Source organism: Hypanus sabinus, unplaced genomic scaffold (genome assembly GCF_030144855.1).
Source record: "Hypanus sabinus isolate sHypSab1 unplaced genomic scaffold, sHypSab1.hap1 scaffold_176, whole genome shotgun sequence".
Classification (NCBI taxonomy): Eukaryota; Metazoa; Chordata; class Chondrichthyes; order Myliobatiformes; family Dasyatidae; genus Hypanus; species Hypanus sabinus.
This window is the reverse complement of record NW_026779845.1, coordinates 480,294-506,617: the sequence shown is the minus strand read 5'-3', so window position 1 is coordinate 506,617 and position 26,324 is coordinate 480,294. Positions and strand designations below refer to the sequence as shown.

Below are 26,324 nucleotides of genomic sequence, written 5' to 3'. Positions count from 1 at the left end.
AAACTACCTGCTGGAATAATCCAGATGTAAAATCATGTCCTTGATCAGACTGGATTTCTTTACGCAAACCAGAAAATGTAGAAAACTTGGTAAGAGCCTTCGCCACAGTTTTAGCTTTAACATTTCTGAGAGGTATTGCCTCTGGGAATCCGGATGCAGTACACATAATAGTTAGCAGATATTGATGGCCAGCTTTAGTCTTTGGCAATGGGTCAACACAATCCACTATAAATTTTGAAAAGGGTTCACCGAATGCAGGTATAGATCACAGTGGGGCACTGGGGTGACCTAATTAGGTTTACCCACAACTTGACAAGTGTGACAGGTTCTGCAAAAGCTCGTAACATCTTTCCACAGATTAGGCCAGTAGAATTATTTCGTAATCCTGTTTACCGTTTTACTCACTCCAAAATGGCCATCTAAGGGTATACTGTGGGCCAAAGTTAAAATTTCAGCCCTATAAACTTAAGGAACTATAACTTGGTGAACAATTTCCCATTCCTCACTCGCTGGTATAGCAGGTGGCCTCCACTTCCTCATTAACACACCATCCTTGAAGTAACACCCTGCTGGCACTTTCTTAGTCTCATCATCTGAGAGGGCTGTTTCTTTTAAAGCTTCAATCTCAGGGTCTAGGTTCTGTTCTGCTGTAAGCTCTCCCGCATCGGCAGACATTTTAGCCATACTTCGAGTTCCTGTGCAGGAAGGATAAATGTTAAAATCCATCTGTGGCTCGTCAGTGGTTGGGTTAGTTGTCAACTGCACTGCAGGAACAACTTTACAATCTGCCAGGTCATTCCCTAACAGCAAACTAACATCTTCCACCAGTAAACTGGAGCATAATCTGATCTTAACAGGTCCTGAAACGAACCCTGACAGTAAAGTTACCTTGTGCAATGGCACGGAAACCATGTCGCCCCGAATGACTTTAATAAGATTTACCTCACCAATGTTAGAATCATCACCAAACTTTAGAACACTGTCTGATATAAGTGACTGAGAAGCCCCAGTAACTCAAAAAATGTTCACTGTTACCGGGGTTGACCCTTCCTTTACTAATACAAACCCATCTGACATAACCCTTCTTAACTCGGTCAGACCTCTCAGACCTTAACTGAGCCTCAATAGAATGTTCAGGACCCTACGGATTTATAGGTGCTTCAACATACTGACCACGGGCATTTGGGACTGCCTCATTTTCCTTTTTCATCTTCAGGACTGAACAATCAGCCATCACATGTCCAGCTTTCTTACAATAGTAACAAGTAAGACCAGAATATTTCTCCTTCAACTGTTTCCCAGACTCCTGCAAAGTGGCAGCATCCTTTTCTTCTAAATATCTCTTTATGTCATCAGGGACGCACCTTTTGAATTCTTCAATTAAAGCCAACTCTTTCAAGCTGTTAAAATCATCATTCACATTTTTATATGTGCACCAGCGGTCAAAACACACTATCTTCTCATAAGCAAATTCCATAAAAGTCTGGTTCACGGATTTCCTCAAATTTCTAAACTTTTGCCTGTATGATTCTGGGACAAACTCGTAGCTTTGAGCACAGCCTGTTTCACTATGTCATAATCAGCTGCTTCATCAACTGTCAAAGCAGAATAGGCTTGCTGAGCCTTCCCCTTAATTACACTTTGTAAGAGAATAAGCCAAACCCCTTCTGGCCACTTTAAACTCTGAGCAACCTTCTCAAAATGCTGAAAGTATTTATCAATCTCTGCCTCGTCAAATGGAGGGACCAATTTAACTTCCCAACTGGCCTCAAATTTATCACCAGAGAAAAACGCTGGACTCCTTTGCTGCAACCTCTTTATCTTTTCCAGCTCAAACAGCCTCTGTCTTTCTGTTTCCTCCCTCTATTTTTCTGCCTCTTCTCTGTTTTTTTCTGCTTCTCTAGCCTCAAACTGCCTCTGCCTTTCCGCAGCCTCCAGTTTAATTTTTCTCACTTGTACTGGAGCTCAAGCTCACTAGGTTTACTTTCAGGAAACACCTCCAACTCCTCCACTTTAAACACACCCTCAGATACATAATGTTCAGCTATTATCCTCTGCATCTGTGCCCTCCTCATTGTCAATTTCACCTTAGCAAGTTTTAACCTTCTAGCAAGTCTCAACAACTCAATCCTTCTGGCATCCTCTAATGCCTCAGAGGTTGGTCAGCATCCATTGCTGCTGATTTTCCACACACCAATAAATGAAAAGGGATGAAATTGATAATTAATGAATACGCCCCCAAATCTGTTCATATACTGGATGCAGGCCCCAATTTTGTTACGAATCATAACGTTTTAGAAATGAACCAGCAGCAATAGACTATACCTGGAGTCTGTTTTTAATGTTAAAACTATCTTTATTAGAATCTACTTGTAATATAGTAACTTATGCAAGATAAACAAAAGTTAACAATGTTATGTGTATATATGTGTTTAAATAAAACTCCCAAACTATTGAGCTCTGGAGAAACAAGGCTTGGATTCTTGAGATAGCAAAGTATGAAAGTTCAGGTGATGAGAGAGATATTTGTAATCCAGGGTAAATGTTGAGAGAAGGCAATTATGTTGAATTCCACAGGTTCCATGGTGGTAAAACCACACAACAGTCGCTATCGATTTTATTTGTCGTCATTCCAAACCCTCATAAGATTTATCACCGAAAGTGACTTGTCACAAGCGGTATCATCTTCAAGTGAATTACCACACCACACCCAGGGAAGGGTTAACACATCTGTGGTCTTCATAGGACACCACAAATCAGATCCACTCCTATGGATCAAACGCGGTGACAACTACACATACGATGTATGGTGAATCGATAATTAACCCACCCTTGTGGGCATAGGAAAGTTCCAAACAGTGACCCTTGGCCTCTAGTTCCCTGGTTTCGATCCTTCCATTTTTCCTCCTTCGTCTCCGTCTGACTCTGATTGTCTGTGTCCTTGGTTAAAAGGAAACAAGCTGCGAGCAATGTAAACAAGCTGCAAGTCGGACTGATTCACCTTCTTAATCTCTCTCGCTCTCTCTTAAAATGACAGCCCACAGCAAACGAAACCCGGGGATTCATAACTATGGCCACTCCCCATTGTGAATTGACTGGTGAGCCAGTAGTTGGGACGACTGAGTGAATCCTTTCCCACAGACTGAGCAAGTGAACGGCTTCTCCCCAGTGTGAACTTGCTGATGTCTCTGTAGGTTGGATGATCCAGCGAATCTCTTCCCACATTTTGAGCAGGCGAACGGCCTTTCCCCTGTGTGAACTCGCTGGTGTTTCAGTAGTTGGAATGACAGAGTGAATTGTTTCCCACAGACTGAGCAAGTGAATGGCTTCTCCCCAGTGTGAATTCGCTGGTGTGCCTGTAGGGTGGAAGATTGAGTGAATCTCTTCCCACATTCTGAGCATTTGAATGGCTTCTCCCCAGTGTGAACTCGCTGATGTCTCTGCAGGTGGGATGACTGAGTGAATCCCTTCCCACATTCTGAGCAGGTGAACGGCTTCTCCCTAGTGTGAACTCGCTGATGTACCAGTAGGCAGGATGAATCCGTGAATCCCTTCCCACATTCTGAGCAGGTGAACGACTTCTCCCCAGTGTGAACTCGCTGATGTTTCTGCCGGGTGGATGAATCAGTGAATCCCTTTCCACAGACTGAGCAGATGAATGGCTTCTCCCCAGTGTGAACTCGCTGATGAACCTTCAGATGGGATGACTGAGTGAATCCCTTACCACATTCTGAGCAGGTGAAGGGCCTCTCCCCAGTGTGAACTCGCTGATGACTCAGTAGGCTGGATGACTGAGTAAATCCCTTCCCACATTCTGAGCAGGTGAATGGCCTCTCCCCAGTGTGAACTGGCTGATGATTCTGTAGGTTGCATAAGTGAGTGAAGCTCTTCCCACAGTCTGAGCAGGTGAACGGCTTCTCCCCAGTGTGAACTCGCTGGTGTCTCTGCAGGTGGGATGACTGAGTGAATCCCTTCCCACATTCTGAGCAGGTGAATGGCTTCTCCCCAGTGTGAACTCGCTGATGATTCTGTAGGTTGGATAACTCAGAGAATCCCTTCCCACATTCTGAGCAGGTGAACGGCTTCTCCCCAGTGTGAACTCGCTGATGACTCAGCAGGTGGGATGATTTAATGAATCTCTTCCCACAGACTGAGCAAGTGAATGGCCGCTCCCTGATGTGAACTCCCTGGTGAGCCATTAAGACTGAGTGAATCCTTTCCCAGAAATTCAGCAGATGACCAGCTTCTGCCTGGTGTGAACTGACTGGTGTGTCCACAGGTGGGAAAACTGAGTGAATCCTTTCTCACCCACAGAACAGGTGAATGCCCTTGCCCAGTGTGAACTTGCTAATGTACCTTCAGTTGAAATGACCGAGTGAATCCATTCCCACTGTCTGAGAAGGTGAATGGCCTTTCTCCTGTGTAAAATGACGGACATGCCAGTTGGTCAGTTAACCGAGTGAATCTGTCCCCACTTTCTGAGCATGAAGAATGGTCAATTGAATCCCTTGCTCCACTTCTTAAATATCTAGACAGAGACAGCAAAACTGGCATGTCATGTTTGAGCTTCCTGGAGACAAATTCCTTCTTGTATTTAACCTGTAAAAAGATTTGCAAAATCCATCAATGGGTGTAGGACAACATTTCAGATGAGATTACTTGAGTTGCCAAGGTTTGATCTGGTATCACACTGTTACAGTGAGGTTCAAAACAAGCTGGACAGAGATATCATCTCCTGACTGGGCAGAGTGCTGGTATCTGGAATGACCATCAATTCTCTGATGCTCTTCCTGTCTCTATAAGAATGGGGCTTTTGGCCATCTCCAATTTGAACCCTCGCTCAGTTTGACTCTCTCCATTGGTATTATTACCTCCTCCTGCTGAGCTGCATGGGTGCCTGGCCCCACAGTAACTGAAACAGTCTCTCACATATAGTCTTTCTTGACGTGCAACTGTGATTTTCTTTTATGTATTATTAACTTAACATGCCACAGTTTTAACACCATATAAAAAATTCCTGCTGAGATGAATGGTTGGTCCGCACATCTGTTAAAAAGGATTTAGAGTGAATTTTTGTATTATTTCAGGTTTTTGTCACAGTCATTGAAAATTACAACACAGAAACAGGCACTTTGGGCCATCTAGTTTATGCCGAACTATTTAAATTGCCCACTCCCATACCCTTACCATCCAGGTACCTACACAAACCTCTTAAATGTTGAAATGGATCTCGCATGCACCAGTCGTGCTGGATGCTCATTCCACACCCAGATGACTGTCTATGTGAAGAAGTTTCCCCTCATGTTCCACATAACATTTCACCTTTCACCCTTAACCCTTGGCCTCTGGTTGTAGTCCCACCCAATCTCAGTGGAGAAAGCCAGCTTGCATTTACACTATCTATGCTCTCTATCACAATCAAATCTCACCTCAATCTTCTACATTCCAAGGAATAAAGTCTGGACCTGTTCAATCTTTCCTTATAACCCAAGTCCTCCAGACCTGGCAACTTTATTGTGAATTTTCTCTGAACTCTCTGAACCTCTTTTACAGCTTTCCTGTAGGCAGGTGACCAAAACTACACACAATACTCTAAATTAGGCCTCAACAATGTCTTCTACAAGTGAACATAAAATCCATCTATTGTTGTCAGTACTTTGGTTCATGAAGGCCATTGGGCTGAAATCTTTTTTTCTGTCTCTATCTGACTGTGATACAAATTTCAGTTAATTAAGGACCTGTACTCCCAGGTCCCTTTCTTCTACAACACTCCTCCGTGCCCAACCAGTAACTGTGAAAGACCTCCCTTGGTAGGTCATACCAAAGTGCAATAACTCACACTGGTCTGCATTAAATTCCATTTTCCCTTTTTCAAACCATTTTCCCAGCTGGTCCAGATCACACTGCAAGCCATGATAGTCTTCCTCACTGTCCACTACACCACCAATCTTGGGTGTCATCCACAAATCTGATGATCCAGTTAACCACACTATCATCCAGATTACTGATATAGATGACAAACAACATCAGATCCAGCACTGATCCCTGTGGCAACCACTAGTCGCAGGTTCCAGTCAGAGAGGCAACCATCTGCTACCACACTCTGGCTTCTCCCAAAGATGGTGTCTCATCCAATTTACTGTCTCATCTTGAACGCTGAGTGACCGAACCTTCTTGACAAACCTCCCATATGAGACTTTGTCAAGTGCCTTGCTAAAGTCCATGTGGACAACATCTGCTGCTTTGCCTTCATCCATTTCCCTGATAACTTCCTCGAGAGACTCTATAAGATTGGTTAGACATGACCTACCATGCACGCTGTTTATCCTTAATCAGTCCACATCGATCCAAATACTTATATATCGGGTTCCTGCACATAACATTCCAAGACCTTTCCCACTACTGATGTCAAGCTCACCAATGTGCAATTTCTCAGTTTATTTTTAGAACCTTCCTTGAACAGCAGAACAATATTGGCTGTCCTCCGATCCTCCAGTACCTCACCTGCCACTTAAGATTATTTAAATATCTGTCCTTGTGCCCGTACAGTTTTGGCACTTGTCCTCCGCAGGATCCTAGCGAACAACTTGTCAGGCCCTGGGGATTGATCCACACTAATTTACCTGAAGACAGCAAACCCCTCCACCTCTGTAATCTGTACAGGGTCCATGAAGTTGATGCTGCTTTGCCTCACTTCTACAGACTCTGTGTCCATCTCCTGAGTCAATACGGATGCAAAATAAATCTCCCACATCTATTTTGTCTCCTCATATGGATTATCATTCTGATCCTGCAGACGATTAATTTTTTTTCCCTTGCAATCTTTTTGCTACTAACATATCTGCAGAATCCCTAAGGATTCTCCTTCACCTTGTCTGCTGGGGCAACCTGATGCCTTCTTTTATTTCTTTCATAAGTGTTCACTTGAATTTCCTGTATTTCATAAGTACTCCATTTGTTCCTATCTGCCTGTACCTCCTTTTTATCGATCTGGGAGCAGAAAGCCAAAGGGCTGATAGAGCTGCATGCTGGGAGGTGAGGATAAGGATGGTTAAACCAAAGTTGGAATGGGAGCCTGAATAACAGAACAGGTAGTGGAGAGGTTGTGGAGACAGATGTTGTTCAGTCCTCAAAGACAGGAATGAAAAAGTTGAGCATGGTGCGGTGAATATGCTGAGCCCTGTATATTTCAATACAAGGAGCAGCATAGGAAAGGTGGATGTGTTCAGGACATGGATCCACACCTGGAATCAACACTAGGATCTGGCAACTGTGGATTGGGACAGGCTGCTTTATGGCAAAGGTGTGCTTGGTAAATGGGAGGCCTTCAAAGCGAAATTTTGAAAGTACAAAGCGGGTATCTCCTTGCCAGAATAAAAGGTAAAGATAGAAAATGTAGGGAACTTTGGTTTGCAAGAGATATTGAGACCCTGGTGAAGCACAAAATGGAATTGCATAACAGGGATCAACAGGCAGTTTCTTATGGAGTATAAGAAATGCAAGAGAACACATAAGAGATAAATCAGGATGGCTAAAAGAAGGCATGAGGTTGCTGTCACAGAAAAGATGAAGGATAATCCTCAGCGATTCTAGAGATAGATTAAGAGCAAAAGCATTGCAAGGCACAAAGTTGGTCCTCTGGAAGACCGGAATGGCAAATCCACGTGTGGAACCAAAGCAGATGGGGGAGATCTTAAATAATTTTTCATCTCTATTTATTAGGAGATGGACAAAGATTCTATGGGAGTGTGGAAAAGCCGCATTAAAATCATGGACCCTGCACAGGTTAAAGAAGAGAAGTTAATTGGTTGTTCAACATAGAAATCTACAGCATATTCCAGGCCATTCAGCCTAAGATGTTGTGACAGCCATGTAACTTTCTCTAGAATCTGCCTAGAATTCCCCTCTAGTGTTCTGTGCTATAAGAAATAAATCAGGATGGCTAAAAGAAGATGCCGAGCGCATCATTGGAGCCTCCCTGCCCTCTATTGTGGACCTGTACTCTTCCAGGTTGAAGAAGAGGGCGGGGAACATCATAAAGGACTCCTCCCATCCTGCGCATGGACTGTTTGAACTGCTTCCGTCTGGTAGGCACTTCAGATCCCTCCAGACTAAGACTAATAAGCACTGGAGAAGTTTTCTCCTTACTGCGGTCACTTTGCTGAACAGTTGACTGCCAGTTAACTGTCAGCTAACTATTACTTGGATTGCACTACCTGTATGTATAATCTATATTTTCATTTATATTTATCATTATTATTGTTATGAGCAGAGAGGCAACATCTGCTGGAAGTAAATTCCTTGTGTGTGTACAGGTACTTGGCGATTAAAGTCTGATTCTGATTCTGAGGTTGCCCTCACAGAAAAGATGAAGGATAATCCTAAGGGATTCTAGAGATAGATTAAGAGCAAAAGTATTGCAAGGGAGAAAGTTGGTCCTCTGGAAGACCAGCGTGGCAATCCATGTGTGGAAACAAAGCAGAGAGGGAGCTCCTTATTTTCTTTCATCTCTGTTTCCTCAGCAAATGGGAGACAAAGTCAATGGAAGTGTGGAAAAGCAGCATTAACATTGTGGACCCTGTACACACTAAAGTAGAGGAGGTGGTTCCCATCCTGAGGCAGATTAGGGTGGATAAATCTCCAGGGTATGGCAAGGAGCTCCCTCAGACCCTGTGGGAGGCAAGAGCAGAAATTGTAGGGGCCCTAGCAGAGATAATTAAGTAAGAACAGAGATATCTACAGCACACTACAGGCTCGTAGGCCCACAATCCTGTGCCGACCATGTAACCTACTCAAGAAACTGCCTAGAATTTCCCTCGCACACAGCCCTCTATTTTTCTATGCTCCAAGTACCTATCCAAGAGGCTGTTAAAAGACCCCATTGTATCTGCTTTGACAACCACTGCTGGCTTACATTCCACGCACCCACCACTATCTGTGTAAAAAAAAACCTTACCCCTGACATTGCCTCGGTATCTATTTCCAAGCACCTTAAAACTATGCCCCTCGTGTTAACCATTTCAGCCCTGGGAAAAAAACCTCTGGTTATCCACACGATCAATGCCCCTCATCATCATATGCACCTAAAAAAGGCTCCAAACGTACACAAAGAAATTATACATTGGACGGACGACTTGTTAGAAGTACAGAATACCATGAGAGTATAGATAGGGCAAATGCAAGCAAGAGCTGAGTGATCAATATATCCCAAAGAACTGTAAACATTGAGGACACAACAGTGGCTGGAATGAGAAGCCAGAGCCAACATAAAAGTCAAACAGAGGGCAAACAAAGGAGCAAAAACTATTCAGAAGCTTTTAGAACCTAACAGAAGACGACAACAAAAAAGTCAGATGAGCTCAGTGTGTGGAATTGTGATTTGTAGTCATTAATGGATCTCAGTAGCACCCAACATTCTGAGGCTTTTAGAGGAACAAAATATCCGGGACTTCAATTTCTCTTGAAAATCAAGGTTCCCTAGACCAGTCACCTTTCAACTTTTACTTTGGCTGGCACATGCAAGCTCTATATCCTCAAAATTTCACTTCTGAAGGCCTCCCACTTACAAATACTCCGTTGCCAGGAAACAGCCTGTCCCAAACCACACTTGTCAGATCCTTTCTGATACCATCAAAATTGACCGTTCTCCAATTTAGAATCTCAACCCGTGGTCCAGACCCCTCTTTTTCCATCTTTACGTTGAATCTCATGGTACGATGTTTACTAAATTCTGTCAGCAGCCCTGGATCATTTCCTAACAGCTTATTGCACACTTCTACGTCGGGAATTCTACGTACTAAGGGCACATTTGACAAACTTTACTCCATCTAGTCCTTTTACAGTATGGGAGTCCCAGTCAATATATGGAAACTTAAAATCACTTACTGAATTATCCTTTGTTCCTTGGCATGGTCTGTGATCTCTCTACAAATTTGTTCCTCTAAATTCCTCAGACTGTTGGGTGTAAACAAGTCCCAATAATGGCTACAATATCACAATTCCCTGTCCTGAGCTCATCTGGCTTTCTTACGAGGCTTCTTGCATTGTGATATACACAGCTCAGCACATTCATTGCACCATGCTCAACCATTTGATTGCTGACTCTGCCAGCAATTATTCTGACTGGTGTCAAGAAAACAAACTCTCCCGCACTGTCACCAAAACAAAGGAGCTGATTGTGGATGACAGGAGGAATGGAGACAGGCTGATATCATTGGATCTGGGGTTGAGAAGGTGAACAGCTTTAAGTTCCTCAGCATAAACGTCACCAGGCATCTCAGGTTGTCTGTACATACCGGCTGTGTTGTGAAAAGAGCACAGCAGCACCTCTTCCACCTCAGATGGCTGAAGAAGTTCCGGATGGGGCGAAATCCTAGGAATTTTCTACAGGGAAACAATTGAGAGCACCCTGACTGGCTGCATCCCTGCCTGGTATGGGAACTGTACTTCCCTTAATCACAGGAACCTGCAGAGAGTGGTGTGGACAGCCCAGCGCATCCGTAGTTCTGAACTTTCTGCCATTCAATACATTTACACAGACACGTGTGTAAAAAGGGCCCAAAGGATATTGGGAGCCAAGTTCACCACAACCACAAACTGTTCGTGCTGCTACCATCCAGGAAACGGTATCACAGCAAAAGGACCAACAGGCCCTGGGACGTCATCTTCCACCAGGTCATCAAACTGATTAATTCATGCAGATACAATTGCATTTCGATGTTATATTGACTGTCTATGTACAAACTATCTATTATAAATTACTATAAATTACACATTGCAGATTTAGAAGGAGATGTAATGTAGTTTTCTCCATCTCATGTTTATGAAGTATTTATGTAATAAAGTCAATTCAATTCGATTCACCCTCTCCACTATCTGTTCTGTCATTCTGGCTCTCATTCCCCCTACAACTTATTTTAATCATATTGCCCCCCGACACCACGCTACATCTAGCAAGCCTAAGATATTAGTCGCCTTTTGTTCTGTCCCCATAACTAACGAATCCCCTATCACCCCTTTGATTTTCCTCTGCCAGTTAATTCTCCCCACAACACTTTCTAAAGTGGTCTACCTGTTGTTGTGGGGGATGGCCACAAGATTATTCAATGATGACCATTTAACCGCATTCCCCTTCCTGACTCTCACACAGTTTCCTGTGCCCTGCACCTTAGGTGCAACTCACCTCACTTCATGTCACATCCATCACCACATCCAACTGCCGGATGATGTGGAATTCATCTGCCTCAAGTTCCAACACCTTAAAGTGCAGGGTTACAAGCTGCAGCTGGATGTACATCTTGTCAGTGAAGGCATCAGGGACACTGGATGTCTCCCCTCCTTCCCTCTAATATCTCCTCTAATTTGGAATAACCAGTGTGCACATAAATCTTGTACTGTGCATTTTGTTGCCAGTGACAATGTGCACAGTGAGTTTTATACAGAGAGGTGTTCATCTTATGAGCTAGCAAATCACTGTCAATAGGAACTTTGATCTCCTCTGGGTTCAGTCCAGTTCATCTGCACTCTCACACGATCTATGTAGCAGGCTTGTAACCGAACATGAAGGATTTTCTCAACAAAGCTTTTGCATACTGTCCATATGTGGTTTGCTTGCTAAATTATGTTTAAAAAGTCAGATTTCCAAATATAACTCCACTTCTTCCAACTTGCAAATTCTCCAGCAACTTTTCATCACCAACAATGCACACAGGTATCACCAGTTTCTGTATTCTACATAAATATTTTCCCTGAAGTCTCCCCCAAGTGACTTACAGTGATGGCAATGCCAATGAATATGAAGGGAAGGGCAGTAGTCTGTCTCATTGGAGTCCGGCACATTTGTGATGTGAAAGTTACTTGTTGCCCAGGACAAAGGTGTTTGATATCATTATGTACCCAAAGAGAATGGGACAAAACATATTCTCACCGGTAGAAAAGTCCAGAACAAGAACACACACAAAATGCTGGAGGAACTCAGCAGGTCTGGCAGCATCTGTGGAAAAGTTCATCCAGCAATTTGTGTTGCTTGGATTTCCAGCATCTGCAGATGTTCTCTTGCTTGTGATTGAGGAAAGAACAAAGGTGATCTTCTCAACTGCTGATGTAAAAGATTTTGTTCCCTTTCTCCGAGTTCCTAATCCTTGCATTTAGATAGCTGGAGCTCAGCTCTGTCTGAGAGATCCATCGGTTCCCATTCCCTCATCAGCCGGAAGCTCCCCGGGGCCCGTGTACGGATCGTGGGGCTGAGAGAGAGGAGATTGAGCAGGACAGTCCAGGGATTGCGGGTAACGGTGTCCGGATTTCACAGGAATCGTCCCTCAGTCGCTGTTTATTTAAAAAAGTAGAGAATCGCTCTTAGCTGCACCCGGTATTTGCAAGGCCTTCTGTGTACTGTGCGCATGCGTGATACTTGGGGACGTCATCAACCCTGACGCTTGCGCATTTGTTCGGTGCTTCAGAGTAAGCGAAATTTTAAATACACTGCCATTAAAGATTTCTGCAGGCACTGTTTCAATATACATACCTCATTTTTTTCGTGTGTATAGAAAAATCTGCAGCTGTTTTAACGCAGAAAGCGGCTCCCATAAACAATATACTCAATATCAACGTGTATCATATGCCAAAGTAAAATGCAGTTATAAAACACAGGAGATTCTGCAGTTGCTGGGAATACAGCGACGCACACACACACAATGCTGGAGGAATTCTGTAGTTCAAGCAGCAACTAAGCAGCGGAGTACACAGCCTGAGCGTGCAAAAGGGGCTCGGCCTAAACGATGTCCATTTATTCCTCTCCACATTTGCTTCCGGATCTGTTGATTTCCACCAGAGTTTTGCAGAAATTAACCACATTTTTTTAGGTCAACCAGTTTCCAAATGTTTCTGATCTTTCTTTTGTAGCCACATCCTGCTGGTTTGATTCCTCCTCCTCTTAAACTCTAGACCCCATCTCTCTCTCTGGAGTCCCAAAGCCCCGACTCAGGCTGGCAACTCTTTGGTTTCTGACTCGAAGTTTCACTCGCTAGTCTGCTGTCAGAATTTAGTGGAGCATTGTGTTGCGAGACCGCAGATCCGTTCACTGTGAATGTCGCTTTAAGTGCCTGAGTGAGGCGGGACTGTGACGTCAGTCACACACTGCGGCAGCCTGAGAGAGAGAGAGAGAGAGAGAGAGAGAGAGAGAGAGGAGAGACAGACAGACACACACAAGCTGTTGGACCTTCAGCTTGCCACTTCTAAGGTTGGAGCTCTTCCACGCCCAGAAGATCGGGTTGATTATCGGCACGCGGTGCACAACGGATGTGTGACTGTCACTTCGTATCATCCATATGTGTGGATTTGCTGGAGTATCCTGTGGTATCACTTTTGTTGGCCCCTACCTGGAATCCGAGTGTTCTGTAGTAACCACTTGGAAACGATATTCCTGTCACTGTCACCTGGTGATATTTCTAAGTTGATTTCGGAACTAATCGACGGATAAGATCATCGGCGACTGTTATTTCGTTCACCCAGCGTGGAATGTGTGTGGAATTCTTCGTAATTGCCTTCTCTCTACATGATCGTGTGGATTTACAAATCTCTCCTTTCACTCACTTATTCCGTGGATTACTAAACTTTTCCACGTTACCATCTGGAGACATTAAGCATTGTTTCCCAAGCTTGATAGTTTGGGAGCTATATATACGCATTACACTGTTAACTTCTGTTCATTTCGTTTAATCTTTTATATTTGGAGTAGATACTAATAAAGATAGTGGTTTTCACATCGAAACCAGACTCCATTAGTGATCTATTGCTGCTGGTACGTAACAATTGCAACAACCCAGCTGTCTGAGGCACAGTCCTTTAAAATTGGTGAAAATGACCCAAAACGTTGAAAAGAGCGCCGAAGAAGGAGTTTAATCAACTTCGTCCGGAGCCCTGAACAACGTCACAACCACAGTGAGCTCATCGTCTTGTTCAGCCCGGAGACAATCATGCAGGGAATTCATGCTGGTGTATAAGATGATGAGAGGCATTGGTCGTGTGGATAGTCAGAGGCTTTTTCCCAGTCTGAAACAGCTAACACGAGGGGGCATAGATTTAAGCTGCTTGGAAGTAGGTACAGAGGAGATGTCAGAGCTAATTTTTTTAAGCAGTGGTGTGTGGGTGGAATGCACTGCCAGCGACGGTGGTAGAGGCGGATACAATAGGATCTTTTAAGAGACTTTTAGATAGGTACATGGAGCTTAGGAAAATAGGTGGCTATGCGGTAGGGTAATTCTAGGCTGCTTCTGGAGTAAATTACATGGTCGGCACAACATTCTGGGCCTAAGCATCGGTAATATGTTATATATTTCTGTGATTTTATGAAATTCAAGGGAAATCTCCTATCCCACAGAGTGGTGACTAGTTGCAACCTGTAATCTCAGGGAGAGTGAAAGGGGAACGGCATATACTGATATGGAAATGAAACTTGGGCAGGGACCAGATGGGCCGAGTGGCCTTCCTAGTATACAGTGTGAGTGTGGTGGAGACAGTAAGTACCTGAGACGCGGGATTTGATACAGAACTGATTTACCTTTCACAGATCCACAATATTAAACGCCAGTCTAGTTTAAGGCTAACATCAGCAGAACAGACTCCTCCAATGCTCAGTGACCAGGGTTCAGTCCTGGGTACATGAGCAGCCGCAAGAACTGCAGAATCTGACAGTAACAGTCCCTCATGAACCTGCAGCTGCCTTCAGTCACCGTGATGGTTAAACATTTAACACGGAGCTGATTTGAACTTCCTCCCTGATGTGAAGTTGTTGGTGTTGCAGCAGCTGGGATGATTGAGTGAAACTCATTGCTCACTCCGGACAGAAATGTGGCCTCTTTTTATTGTAAACACACCGGAGCGTCACAAGGTGGGTTAACTGAATGAGTCTCTTCCCACACACGGAGCAGGTGAACGACCGCTTCCCAGTGCGATAGCTGTTGGTGTATCTGTGATGGCCGACTGAATCCCTTCAAAAATGAGAGCCAGTGATTGACGTCACAGTGCTCGGAACGTCATGGCGATGTATCCAATCAGATCACGGACATGGTCACGTGTTCGGGCTCTCCTTGTAGCGAGTGAGGCGCTGTCTTCTCCAGCATCTTCGCCTCCACATTCAAGAATCGGCGGCATTCAAGCGCTGGTGAACTGACAGATACAGCGGAACTAACGTGTTGTTGTGTTTGAAATTCCCATACACAAATCCTTTGCCTTTTCTACACTGTTAAAAGTTTACAAAGCACGTCAGTGGGTGAAGGACAACATTTCAACTCAAATAACTTTAGCGTCCATGGTGCCTTCGTATAAATAAAACATTTTCACAGTTCAAAACAAGTTGGAGGAACAAGACTTCTAACTGGCCACAGTTCCGGCATCAGGCACAACATCAAACTCTCTGCTTCCCTCTCTGTATCAAAATGGATCATTCCTCCCCTTCATCAGTCTGTGACTTGGCTCAGTCTGTCTGTCTCCTTCGCATTCTGAGCATGCGCCACACACCTACTGAGATCACATTGTATTTACACGGCTGCGACTGGAGACTTTCTGATTATTATGTCCCTCGCGGCATTTGACGGTGGTAAACTCAGAGACAGCAATGGTATTGAACATCGGGAATAGGTGATTAGGCTTTTTCGTTGGAGATCGATAAACTGCCAGTAGTGTGTGTCTGGATGAGTGGGTCGTTTTCAGACTGGAAGGAGGTAGCGTTTGGAGTACCCCACAGAGCAGTCCCTGACCATAGTTGTTCACAGTTTAATATCCTGGCGGAGGCAGCGAGATGTGTGATGCCTCAGTCTGCTGGTGAGGCAGAAAGAGTGTTGGGGGAGGGGAGGCTATTCACATGCAATTTCGTAGCTTTGCAATCAGTACATAGTGCACTGTGGGTCTGCAGTGGCGGGTTCCAATCTGCTAATTAGATTTGCTGACCACAGAACATTGATCGACCGAATCCCAAATAATAACGAGGCAGCCGACAGAGAAGAAGTCATCACCCCGACACAGTGGTGTCAAGAAAACAACCTCTCTCTCATTGTGACAAAAACACAGGAGCTGGTTGTGGATTACAGGAGGAATGGAGACAGAGACCAAATTCAACATTTCCAAGTCTGTTATTGACACAAATGCACATTTTAGTATTGATCATGACACAATGTATTTTAAATATCGTTAATGACATAAAACATATTTATAAACTGTTACTGACAGAGAATCGTATAATTTGTGTTCCGCGTGTTATCTGAATGTACTTGCCTGTGATGCTGCCACAAGTCAGTGTTTCTCTGTACCTGTACCTTCCCGTACTTGAGCACTTGGCAATAAATTCAACAGGACCTGAGAAATCTCAGTGGGATTTGATTAGTGATGATCATCTTGGCAGCTCGGTAGGTCGAATGTATGAGACAGAACACTGTTAAATGTAAAACCCTGAACAGTGTTGATGATCAGAGGGATCTTAGACTCCAAGTTCATCGCTCCCTGAAAGAGTCTGCACAGATTGATCGGGTGGTTAAGAAGGCAAATGGCATGGTTGTCTTTATTAGTTGAAGCATTGAGTTCAAAAGTCGGGAAGTTGTGTTGCGGCTGTTACGAGCCTGCGGTCGTACTGTGACTGTTTCTTTAAGAGCGCCGGCGTGAGGAGGCGGGACTATGACGTCAGTCACAGGCTGACAGCGCTGACTGTGGACTGAACCATCAGAGAGAGAGAGAGGGAGAGAGAGAGGAGAGGGAGGGGGAGGGAGAGGGAGAGAGAGAGACTGGAAAAGCTGATCGCTTCAGTTAGTCGCAGCTGAGGCTTGGAACTCTCCTATGCCCACAGGAGTGGGTTGATCATCGGTACACGGAACCACAACGAATGTGTGTGGCTGTCACTTCGTATAATCCATAGGAGTAGGTTTTGGAATATCTTGTGTTAACCCTTGCCTGGGAATGTTGTGTGGTAACCCCTGGAAGACGGTATTCCTGTGACAGTTCACTTTCGCTGATAACTCGTCGGTGGACGGATTCAGCGGATAAGAACTTCGACGGTGGTTGTTTTGAGGTAACGGCCTTTTCTCTACGTTTCACCCTGGATTACAAATATCTCTCTCCCATCATTTATTCTGTGTGTTACTGAACTTTCCTACTTTACCATCTCAAGACTCTGAGCATTGTTCCCTCACGCTCGATAGTCTGGGAGTTATATTTACACATATATACACATAACACTGGTAACTTTCCTTTATTTCGTTAAGTTACTATATTATCAGTCGATACTACTAAAGATAATGGTTTTAACATCAAAACCAGACTCCAGTGTGAACTCTATTGCTGCTGGTTTGTTTCTAAAACGCTACAGTTTGTAACACAATTTTATAAAACTAGTTAGCCCACATCTGGAGTGTTTCATACAGTTCTGGTTGCCCCCATTCTTGGAAGGATGTCGGGGCTTTGGAGAAGGCGCAGAAGAGGTTTACCAGGACCCTGCCTGGATTAGAGGGCATGAGCTATAACGAGAGGCTGGACAAACTTGTGTTGTTTTCTCCAGAGCGGCGCAGGCTGGGGTGAGACTGGATGGACGTTTATAAGATTACGAGAGGAATAGATCGAGTGGACAGACGATATATTTTTCCTGGAGGTTGAAATGTCTAATACAGTTAAGGTGAGTGGAGATATGAGTGGCGTTTGCATCTTTCCACAGAGTAGTGGGTAAACGGACATCTGTCTGGGGGTGAGAGACCGAAGCGGCCATGTGATCCCGTTTCCTGTTCACGTTTCTCTGCAGATCTGCAGCATCTGCGGGTCACTGCTCTACCTATACGTGGAGCTTCATCTTTCCCCGTTCAGACAAGGCAGTGAGATCCGGATCTGTCACGTCCTCTCGTTGTGGTGGACAATATGGTTTTTTTCGGCAATATTTTCAGCATGTTTCATTCCACTGTTTTTACCTGCTGAAGTGCTGCCGATGTTTCTGGGTGTCTGACCCACTTATGTGAGAATTTAGCTTTTTATAATTATCTGAGCTTCTCATCATTGTGTAAAGTTCAGTTAAGCTTCACTCCACTACTTCCAAAGCAACAACCCAGTCAGTCAAACAGTCGGCACAGTTAAAATAGTTTATTATATCTTTTTTTCATTTTGTACTATTTATATAATTTAACGATGTGATATTTATATTCTTATATTAAATCACAATTGTTAAAATCTATGGTTAAAAATTAGGTTCTACTTCTGAACGAATTTCATGACATATGCCGGTGCTATTAAACCTGATTCTGATATTGATATGGGAGACCCACCACCAGTCACCTGATCCCACTTACCGCAGATCGTAATGAGAGATTAACGCCTTTTCTATTCATTTGCGTTCCTCAGAAAGAGAACTGTTCAGTTTCCTTCTGTGGTTCCAGAGCAGAAGCTCAGTCTGTCTAATATTTGCACACAATTAAAATGGGGAATTTGTTTATTATCATCATGTACTGAACGACAGTTCAAATCTTCCCTGACGTACCATCCACACAGATCGATACATAACAACGGTACATCGGTCTGATATACGATAAAACAATAACTGTAACAAAGCATTATGGCTGCAGAGAAAGTGCAGTGCAGATAGACACATGGTGCAGGGTCACGTCGAGTTACATTGTGAGGTCGAGTCCATTTAATCATTCATTTGGCTTATAACTGCAGACAGGAAGCCGTCCTTCAGCCTGGTGTTACGCACTTTAAGGCTTTTGTATCTCCTCCCCGATGGGGGAGCGGGTTTGCAGCGAGAATGTCCAGGTTGTGAGGATCTTTGAGTACATGGCCTGGTTCTCCGAGGGAGTGGAAGTGTAGGGAGAGTCCATGGAGTGGAGGCTTGTTTCTCTGATGTTCTCTGCTCTCCAAAGTTCTCTGCAGTTCCTTACAGTCATGGGCAGAGCAGTAGCCATACGAAGGCGTGAAGTATCGACAAGAAGCTCAGAGACCTCGGCCTTCACCCTGCCTTGTGTAGCTGGATCCTGGACTTCCTGTCAGATCGCCGGCAGGTGGTAAGAGTGGGCTCCATCTCCTGTCTCTCTGACCCTCAGCACTCATACCCCACAGTGTTGTCTCTTTGGCCCTCTCCTTTACTCTCTGTGCACCCATGACTTGTGTTGCCACCCACAGCTCCAACCTGCTAATGAAATTGGCTGACAGCACTACATTGATTGGCCTAACCTCAAATAATAACTTTCAATCGATCAAATGCCTCCCGACAAGGTTCGGTCCAAACATACTTTTCACGCTTCTTCAGGAGATTAGTCAGAGAAAGAGCGATAGCAGCAAAGTTCTTACAGAACTTACGATAATATCCATCCATTCCCAGAAACCTTCTAAGAGCCTTCTTAGCAGTCAGAATAGGAACTTGAGAAATTGCCTGGACTTTTGCCCCAACAGGAGCCAACTTGCTTTGACCAACAACATAGCCAAGACAGGTCACAGTGGCATGGCCAAATTCACTCTTAGCTAACTGTAAGGTTGTCCTGGGAAAGCCTGTCAAACGGCTTCTCTACTGCAGAGATATGCTTTTCCCAAGTGCCACTCCCTGTGGCTAAGTCATCAATATAGGCATCTGTATGTTCTAACCCTCGAATTAGAGAATCAATCATTCTCTGGAATGATCCTGGACCATTTTTCCTTCCAAAAGAGAAAATATTGCATTCACACAACCCAGAAGGTGTCACAAATGCAGAAATTTCTCTACATCTGTCCGTCAATGAAACACACCAATACCCTTTCAACAGATCAATCTTTGTAAGAAATTTAGCTTTTCCAACCTTATTGATGCAATCATCCTCCCTAGGGATAGGACAGGATTCTGTTTTTGTTAATGAATTTACCTTCCCATAATCAGTGCAATATCTAACACCACCATCAGGTTAAGGCACAATAATGCAGGGTGAGCTCCAATCTGATGCTGAAGGACTCATAATACCATTTTCATCATATATTCAATTCCTTGCTCAGCCAATTTACATTTTTCAACGTTCATACAATATGGATGTTGTTTAATCGGTTTGGCTTGACCAATATCTACATCATGTACTGCGACCGTGGTTTGCTTGGGAACATCGGGAAATAAATCTTTAAACATCAGGATTACTTCCTTCAGCTGTTGTTGTTGCTTTGGCTGCAGATGAGCCGACTTGTTAACAATGTTTTCTGGAACAACCGAGTTGATTAGCCTAACTGCGACCATGTTTGGCTTGTGAAAATTCTCAGACGAGTCAATTGCTTCATTCTCAGGGTTACCAGATTCATTTGTTTTGACAACAACACTCACAGATGGAGCCTGCTTGTCAAAATAAGGCTTTATCATATTTATGTGTACCACCTGTGTTAGTTTACGTTGGTCAGGTGTTTTAATAGCATTATTCAGATCATTAATTTGAGAGACTATTTCATGCGGTCTATTGAACTTAGCCTGAAGTGGATTCATCAATATTGGAGATAAGGCAAGCACCTTATCCCCCACCTGGTATTTTCTTTCCAAAGCCAACTTATCAAACCAACACTTCATTTTGTTTTGAGAAATCTTTAAGTTTTGTCTCACTGGACTACAGACTTGTAGTTTATTCTTGAACTTCTACACAAAGTCTAACAAGTTAAGATGTATATCCCCATCAATCCACTGTTCCTTTAACAAGGACAAAGGTCCCCTCACTATAAATTTTAAAAAGGGTTCACCGAATGCAGGTATAGGGCAGAGTGATTCAGTTTACCCACAACTTGACAAGTGTGACAGATTCTGCAAAAGGTCACAACATCTTTCCTCAAATTAGGCCAGTAGAATTATTTCATAACTGTTTACAGTTTTATTCACTCCAAAATGTCGACCTGATGGCAGACTGCAGGCCAAAGTTAAAATTTCAGCCATATAACTTTAGGAACTACAACTTGGTGAACAATTGCCCATTCCTCACTTGCTGGAATAGCAGGTGGCCTCCACTTCCTCATTGACGCTCCATCCTTGAGATAATACCCTACTGGCACTTTCTTAATCTCATCATCTGAGAAAGTTGTTTCTTTTAAAGCTTCAATCTCAGGGTCTCGGTTCTGTTCTGCTATAAACTCCTTCCGACACAGGGATAAATTTTTCTCATCAGACTTACGACCTGAATCCTGTTGAAACAATGAAGGCAGAAATTCCCTGACATCATAACCTGAATCCCGATGTTGGCTATCATGGATATCAGAATCATGCTGCACAGAACCGTCTGCATCGGCAGACTTCTTAGCCATACTTTGAGTTACTGCGCAGGAAGGATAAATGTTAAAATCCATCTGTGGGTCGTCAGTGGTTGTCTTAGTTGTCAATAGCACTGCAGGAACAATTTTAGGTCATTCCCGAACAGCAAACCAACATCTTCCAATGGTAAAATGGAGTATAATCCGATTTTAACAGGTCCTGAAACCAACCCTGACAGTAAAGTTACCTTGTACAACGGCACAATGCCTTTAATAAGATTTACCTCACCAGTGTTAAATCTCATCACCAAACTTTAGAATGCTGTCTAATATAAGTGACTGAGAATCGCCAGTAACTTGAAGAATTTTCACTGGTTCTTGGGTTCACCCTTCCTTTACTAATACAAACCCATTTGACATAAAATGATCAAAAGCCTTCTTAATTCGGTCAGAACTCTCAGTCCATAACTGAGCCTCAACAGAATGTTCAGAACCCTGTGGGTTGATAGGTGCTTCAACATACTGATCACAGGTATTCGGGACTGACACCTTTTCCTTTTTCTTCTTCAGGACAGAACAATTAGCCATCATATGACCAGCTTTCTTACAATAGTAACAAGCAAGACCAGAATATTTCTCTTTCAACTGCTTCCCTTCATCCTTACACTTGTCACTAGTCCCAGCTATAATTTCGCGTTTACCCTGGTGATCCCTGCTACTCTTTTGGAAGCTCTTATTCTGGGTAAACTTAAACTTATGAGTTAAAGCAAACTCATCTGCTAATCTAGCAGACTCCTGCAAAGTGGCAGCATCCTTTTCATCTAAATATGTTTTTGTGTCATCAGGGACACACTTTTTGAATTCTTCAATTAAAACTAACTCTTTCAAGCTATTAAAATCATCATATATTTATCATCATCATATATATCATCATATATGTGCACCAGCAATCAAAACACACAGACTTCTCATAAGCAAATTACATATGTCCGGTTCACAGATTTCCACAAATTTCTAAACTTTTGCCTGTATGATTCTGGGACCAACTCATAAGCTTTGAGCACAGCCTGTTTCACTATGTCATAATCAGCTGCTTCATCAACTGTCAAAGCAGAATAGGCTTGCTAAGCCTCCCCCTTTGTAAGAGAACCAACCCTCTTTTGGCCACTTTAAATTCTAAGCAACCTTCTCAAAATGCTGTAAGTATTTAGCAACCTCTGTCTCATCAAATGGAGGTACCAATTTAATTTCCTGACTGGCCTCAAACTCATCACCAGAGTCTAACGCTAGACCCCTTTGCTGCAACCACTGTATCTTTTCCAGCTCGAATAGCCTCTGTCCTTCTGCTTCCTCCCTCTGTTTTTCTGCCTCCTCTCTGATTTTCTGCCTCGATAGCCTCAAACTGCCTCTGCCTTTCCGCAGCCTCCATCTTTAATTTTTCTCACTCATACTGGAGCTCAAGCTCACTAGATTTACTTTCAGGAAACACCTCCAACTCCTCCACTTTAAACACACTCTCAGAAACATAATGTTCAGCTGTTATCCTCTGCAACTGTGCCCTCCTCATTGTCAATTTCAACATAACAAGTTTTACCCTTCTAACAAGACTCAACAACTCAATCCTTCTGGCATCCTCTAATGCCTCAGAGGTTGCTGCTTCCAAACAATAATCAGCATCCGCTGCTGATTTTCCACACACAAATAAATCAAAAGGGACTTCCCCAATGAAATCGATAATTAATGACGACGCCCCCATAGATGTTCATATCCCGGATGCAGGCCCCAATTTTGTTATGAATTGTAAAGCTTTTGAAACAAATCAGCACCAATAGACTACACCTGAAACAACACTCACACAAAATGCTGGTGGAACACAGCAGGCCAGGCAGCATCTGTAAGGAGAAGCACTGTCGACGTTTCAAGCCAAGACCCTTCGTCAGGACTGCCTGAGACTGCCTGACGAAGGGTCTCGGCCTGAAACATTGACAGTGCTTCTCCTTATAGATGCTGCCTGGCCTGCTGTGTTCCACCAGCATTTTGTGTGTGTTTGAATTTCCAACATCTGCAGATTTCCTCGTGGAGACTACAGCAGGAATCTGTTTTTGATGTTAAAACTACCTTTATTAGAATGTACTTATAATATAGTAACTTAAGCAAAATAAACAAAAGTTAACAGTGTTATGTTTATATATGTGTGTAAGTATAAATCCAAAACTATTGAGCATGGGGGAACCAAGGTCTGGAGTCTTGAGATGGTAAATTATGAAAGTTCAGTTCAGCCACGGAATAACTGATGAAAGAGATATTTGTAATCCAGGGTAAATGTAAAGGGAAGGCAATTATGTCGAATTCCACAGGTTGCATGGTGGTAAAACAAGAGAACAGTCACTGCAGATTTTATCTGTCATCCTTCCAAATCCACATACTAATTATCACCCAAAGTGACTTGTCACAAGGGGTATCGTCTTCAAATGAATTACCACACCACACACAGGCAAGGGTTAACACATCAGTGGTCTTCATAGGATACCCCAAATCAGATCCACTCATACGGATCAAACGACGTGACAACCACACATTTGTGTACGCTGAATCGATAATTAACCCACTTTTGTGGGCATAGGGAAATTCCAAACAGTGACCCTTGGCACCTATTTCCCTTGTATAGATCCTTCCATTTTTTCTCCTTCATCTCCTGACTCTGAGTGTCTGTGTCCTCAGCTAAAACTAAACAAGCTGGGAGTGATGTAAACAAGCTGCAAATCAGACTGATTCACCTTCTTAATCTCTCTCTCTTAAAATGACAGTCCACAGCAAACAAAACCTAGGGATTCATAACAACTGACTGGAGTGCCAGTAGTTGGGATGACTGAGTGAATCCTTGCCCACATTCTCAGCAGGTAAATGGCTGCTCGCCAGGGTGAACTCGCTGATGTCTCTGTAGTGTGGAAGAGCGAGTGAATCTCTTCCCACATTCTGAGCAGGTGAATGGCCTCTCTCCAGTGTGAACTCGCTGATGTTCCAGTAATCTGGATGACTCAGTGAATCTCTTCCCACAGACGAAGCAGATGAACGGCTTCTCCCCAGTGTGAACTCGCTGATGTCTCTGTAGGCTGGATAAATGAGTGAATCTGCTCCCACAGTCTGAGCAGGTGAATGGCCTCTCTCCAGTGTGAACTCGCTGATGACTCTGTAGGTGGGATGACTGAGTGAATCTCTTCCCACATTCTGAGCAGGGGAACGGCATCTCCCCAGTGTGAACTCGCTGGTGTTCCAGAAGGTGGGATGACAGAGTGAACCGTTTCCCACATTCTGTGCAATTGAACGGCTTCTCACCGGTGTGAACACGCTCATGTCTCAGTAGGGTGGAAGATTGAGTGAATCCCTTCCCACATTCTGAGCAGGTGAACGGCTTCTCCCTAGTGTGAACTCGCTGATGACTCTGTAGATGGGATGACTGAGTAAATCTCTTCCCACATTCTGAACAGGTGAACGGCTTCTCCCCAGTGTGAACTCGATGATGACTCTGTAGGCTGGATGGATCAGTGAATCTCTTCCCACAGACTGAGCAGGTGAATGGCTTCTCCCCAGTGTGAACTCGCTGATGGCTCAATAGGTGGGATGACTCTGTGAATCTCTTCCCACAGACTGAACAGATGAACGGCTTCTCCCCAGTGTGAGCTCGCTGGTGTCGCTGTAGGGTGGATGAATGAGTGAATCTCTTCCCACAGACTGAGCAGGTGAACGGCTTCTCCCCAGTGTGAACTCGCTTATGACTCTGTAGTTGGGATGACTGAGTAAATCTCTTCCCACATTCTGAACAGGTGAACGGCTTCTCCCCAGTGTGAACTCGATGATGACTCTGCAGGTTGGAAGGATCAGTGAATCCCTTCCCACAGACTGAGCAGGTGAATGGCTTCTCCCCAGTGTGAACTCGCTGATGACTCTGTAGGTGGGATAACTGAATGAATCCCTTTCCACATTCTGAGCAGATGAATGACTTCTCCCCAGTGTGAACTCGCTGATGTCTCTGTAGGCTGGATAAATGAGTGAATCTGCTCCCACAGTCTGAGCAGGTGAATGGCCTCTCCCCAGTGTGAACTCGCAGATGACTCTGTACTTGGGATAACTGAGTAAAACTCTTCCCACATTCTGAACAGGTGTACGGCTTCTCCCCAGTGTGAAGTCGCTGATGACTCTGTAGGGTGGATGAATCAGTAAATCCTTTCCCACATTCTGAGCAGGTAAATGGCTTTTCCCCAGTGTGAACTCGACGATGTCTCAGTAGGCTGGATAACTCACGGAATCCTTTCCCACATTCTGAGCAGGTGAACGGCTTCTCCCCAGTGTGAACTCGCCGATGTCTCAGTAGGCTGGATAACTCACGGAATCCTTTCCCACATTCTGAGCAGGTGAACGGCTTCTCCCCAGTGTGAACTCGCTGATGTACCAGTAGGTTGGATAACTCACTGAATCCTTTCCCACATTCTGAGCAGGTGAATGGCTTCTCCCCAGTATGAACTCGCTGATGTCTCCGTAGGTTGGATGTCTGAGTGAATCCCTTCCCACAGACTGAACAGGTGAATGGCTTCTCCCCAGTGTGAACTCGCTGATGTCTCCGTAGGTTGGATGCCTGAGTGAATCCCTTCCCACAGACTGAACAGGTGAACGGCTTCTCCCCAGTGTGAACTTGCTGGTGAGCCATTAGGTCAAATGACTGAGTGAATCCTTTCCCAGAAATTCAACAGATGACCAGCCTCCGCCCGGTGTGGTGTGAACTGACTGGTGTGTCCACAGGCGGGAAGACCAACTGAATCCTTTTTCACACACAGAACAGGTGAATGGCCCTGCCCAGTGTGAACTTGCTGATGTACCTTCAGTTGAGATGACCGAATAAATCCCTCCCCACAGTCTGAGCAGGAAGGATGGTTGATTGAATATCCTTGCTCGACTTCTTAAATATCCAGACAGAGACAGCAAAACTGGCGGACTGTGTTTGAGATTCCCGGTGACAAATTCCTTCTCATTTTTATCCTGTGAAAAGATTTACAAAATCCATCAATGGATTTAGGACCACATTTCAGATGAGAATTCTTGAGTTGCCAAGGTTTGATCTG

General features: G+C 44.1%; 1 protein-coding gene across 6 annotated transcripts; it reads right to left on the bottom strand.

The window, feature by feature from the left end:
• Positions 1 to 1,150: 1,150 nt before the first annotated feature.
• On the bottom strand, positions 1,151 to 26,324 carry LOC132387354 (zinc finger protein 235-like). 6 transcript variants are annotated; one of them, XM_059959718.1, is made up of 2 exons: positions 24,134 to 26,324; positions 1,151 to 4,187 (listed from the first exon to the last, which is right to left on the bottom strand). In XM_059959718.1, exons 1-2 carry the CDS (start codon positions 25,910 to 25,912, stop codon positions 3,069 to 3,071), a joined length of 2,898 nt encoding a protein of 965 aa, XP_059815701.1. In that variant the 5' UTR covers positions 25,913 to 26,324; the 3' UTR covers positions 1,151 to 3,068. The 6 variants fall into 6 exon arrangements, with proteins under 6 accessions (XP_059815701.1, XP_059815697.1, XP_059815698.1 ...); XM_059959714.1 differs by lacking the exon at positions 24,134 to 26,324 and adding an exon at positions 11,927 to 12,399 and having other exon boundaries at positions 1,151 to 5,046; XM_059959715.1 differs by lacking the exon at positions 24,134 to 26,324 and adding an exon at positions 11,927 to 12,399 and having other exon boundaries at positions 1,151 to 4,599.

Excerpts from the sequence above, each read along its gene's own strand:
- LOC132387354 (XM_059959718.1), bottom strand. The coding sequence starts at position 25,912 with ATGGCTCACCAGCAAGTTCACACTGGGGAGAAGCCGTTCACCTGTTCA. Across the intron at positions 4,188-24,133 it reads CACTACAGAGACATCAGCGA|GGAGTTCACATCAGGGAGCG; the intron begins GTTCACCCTGGC and ends ATGGCTCACCAG.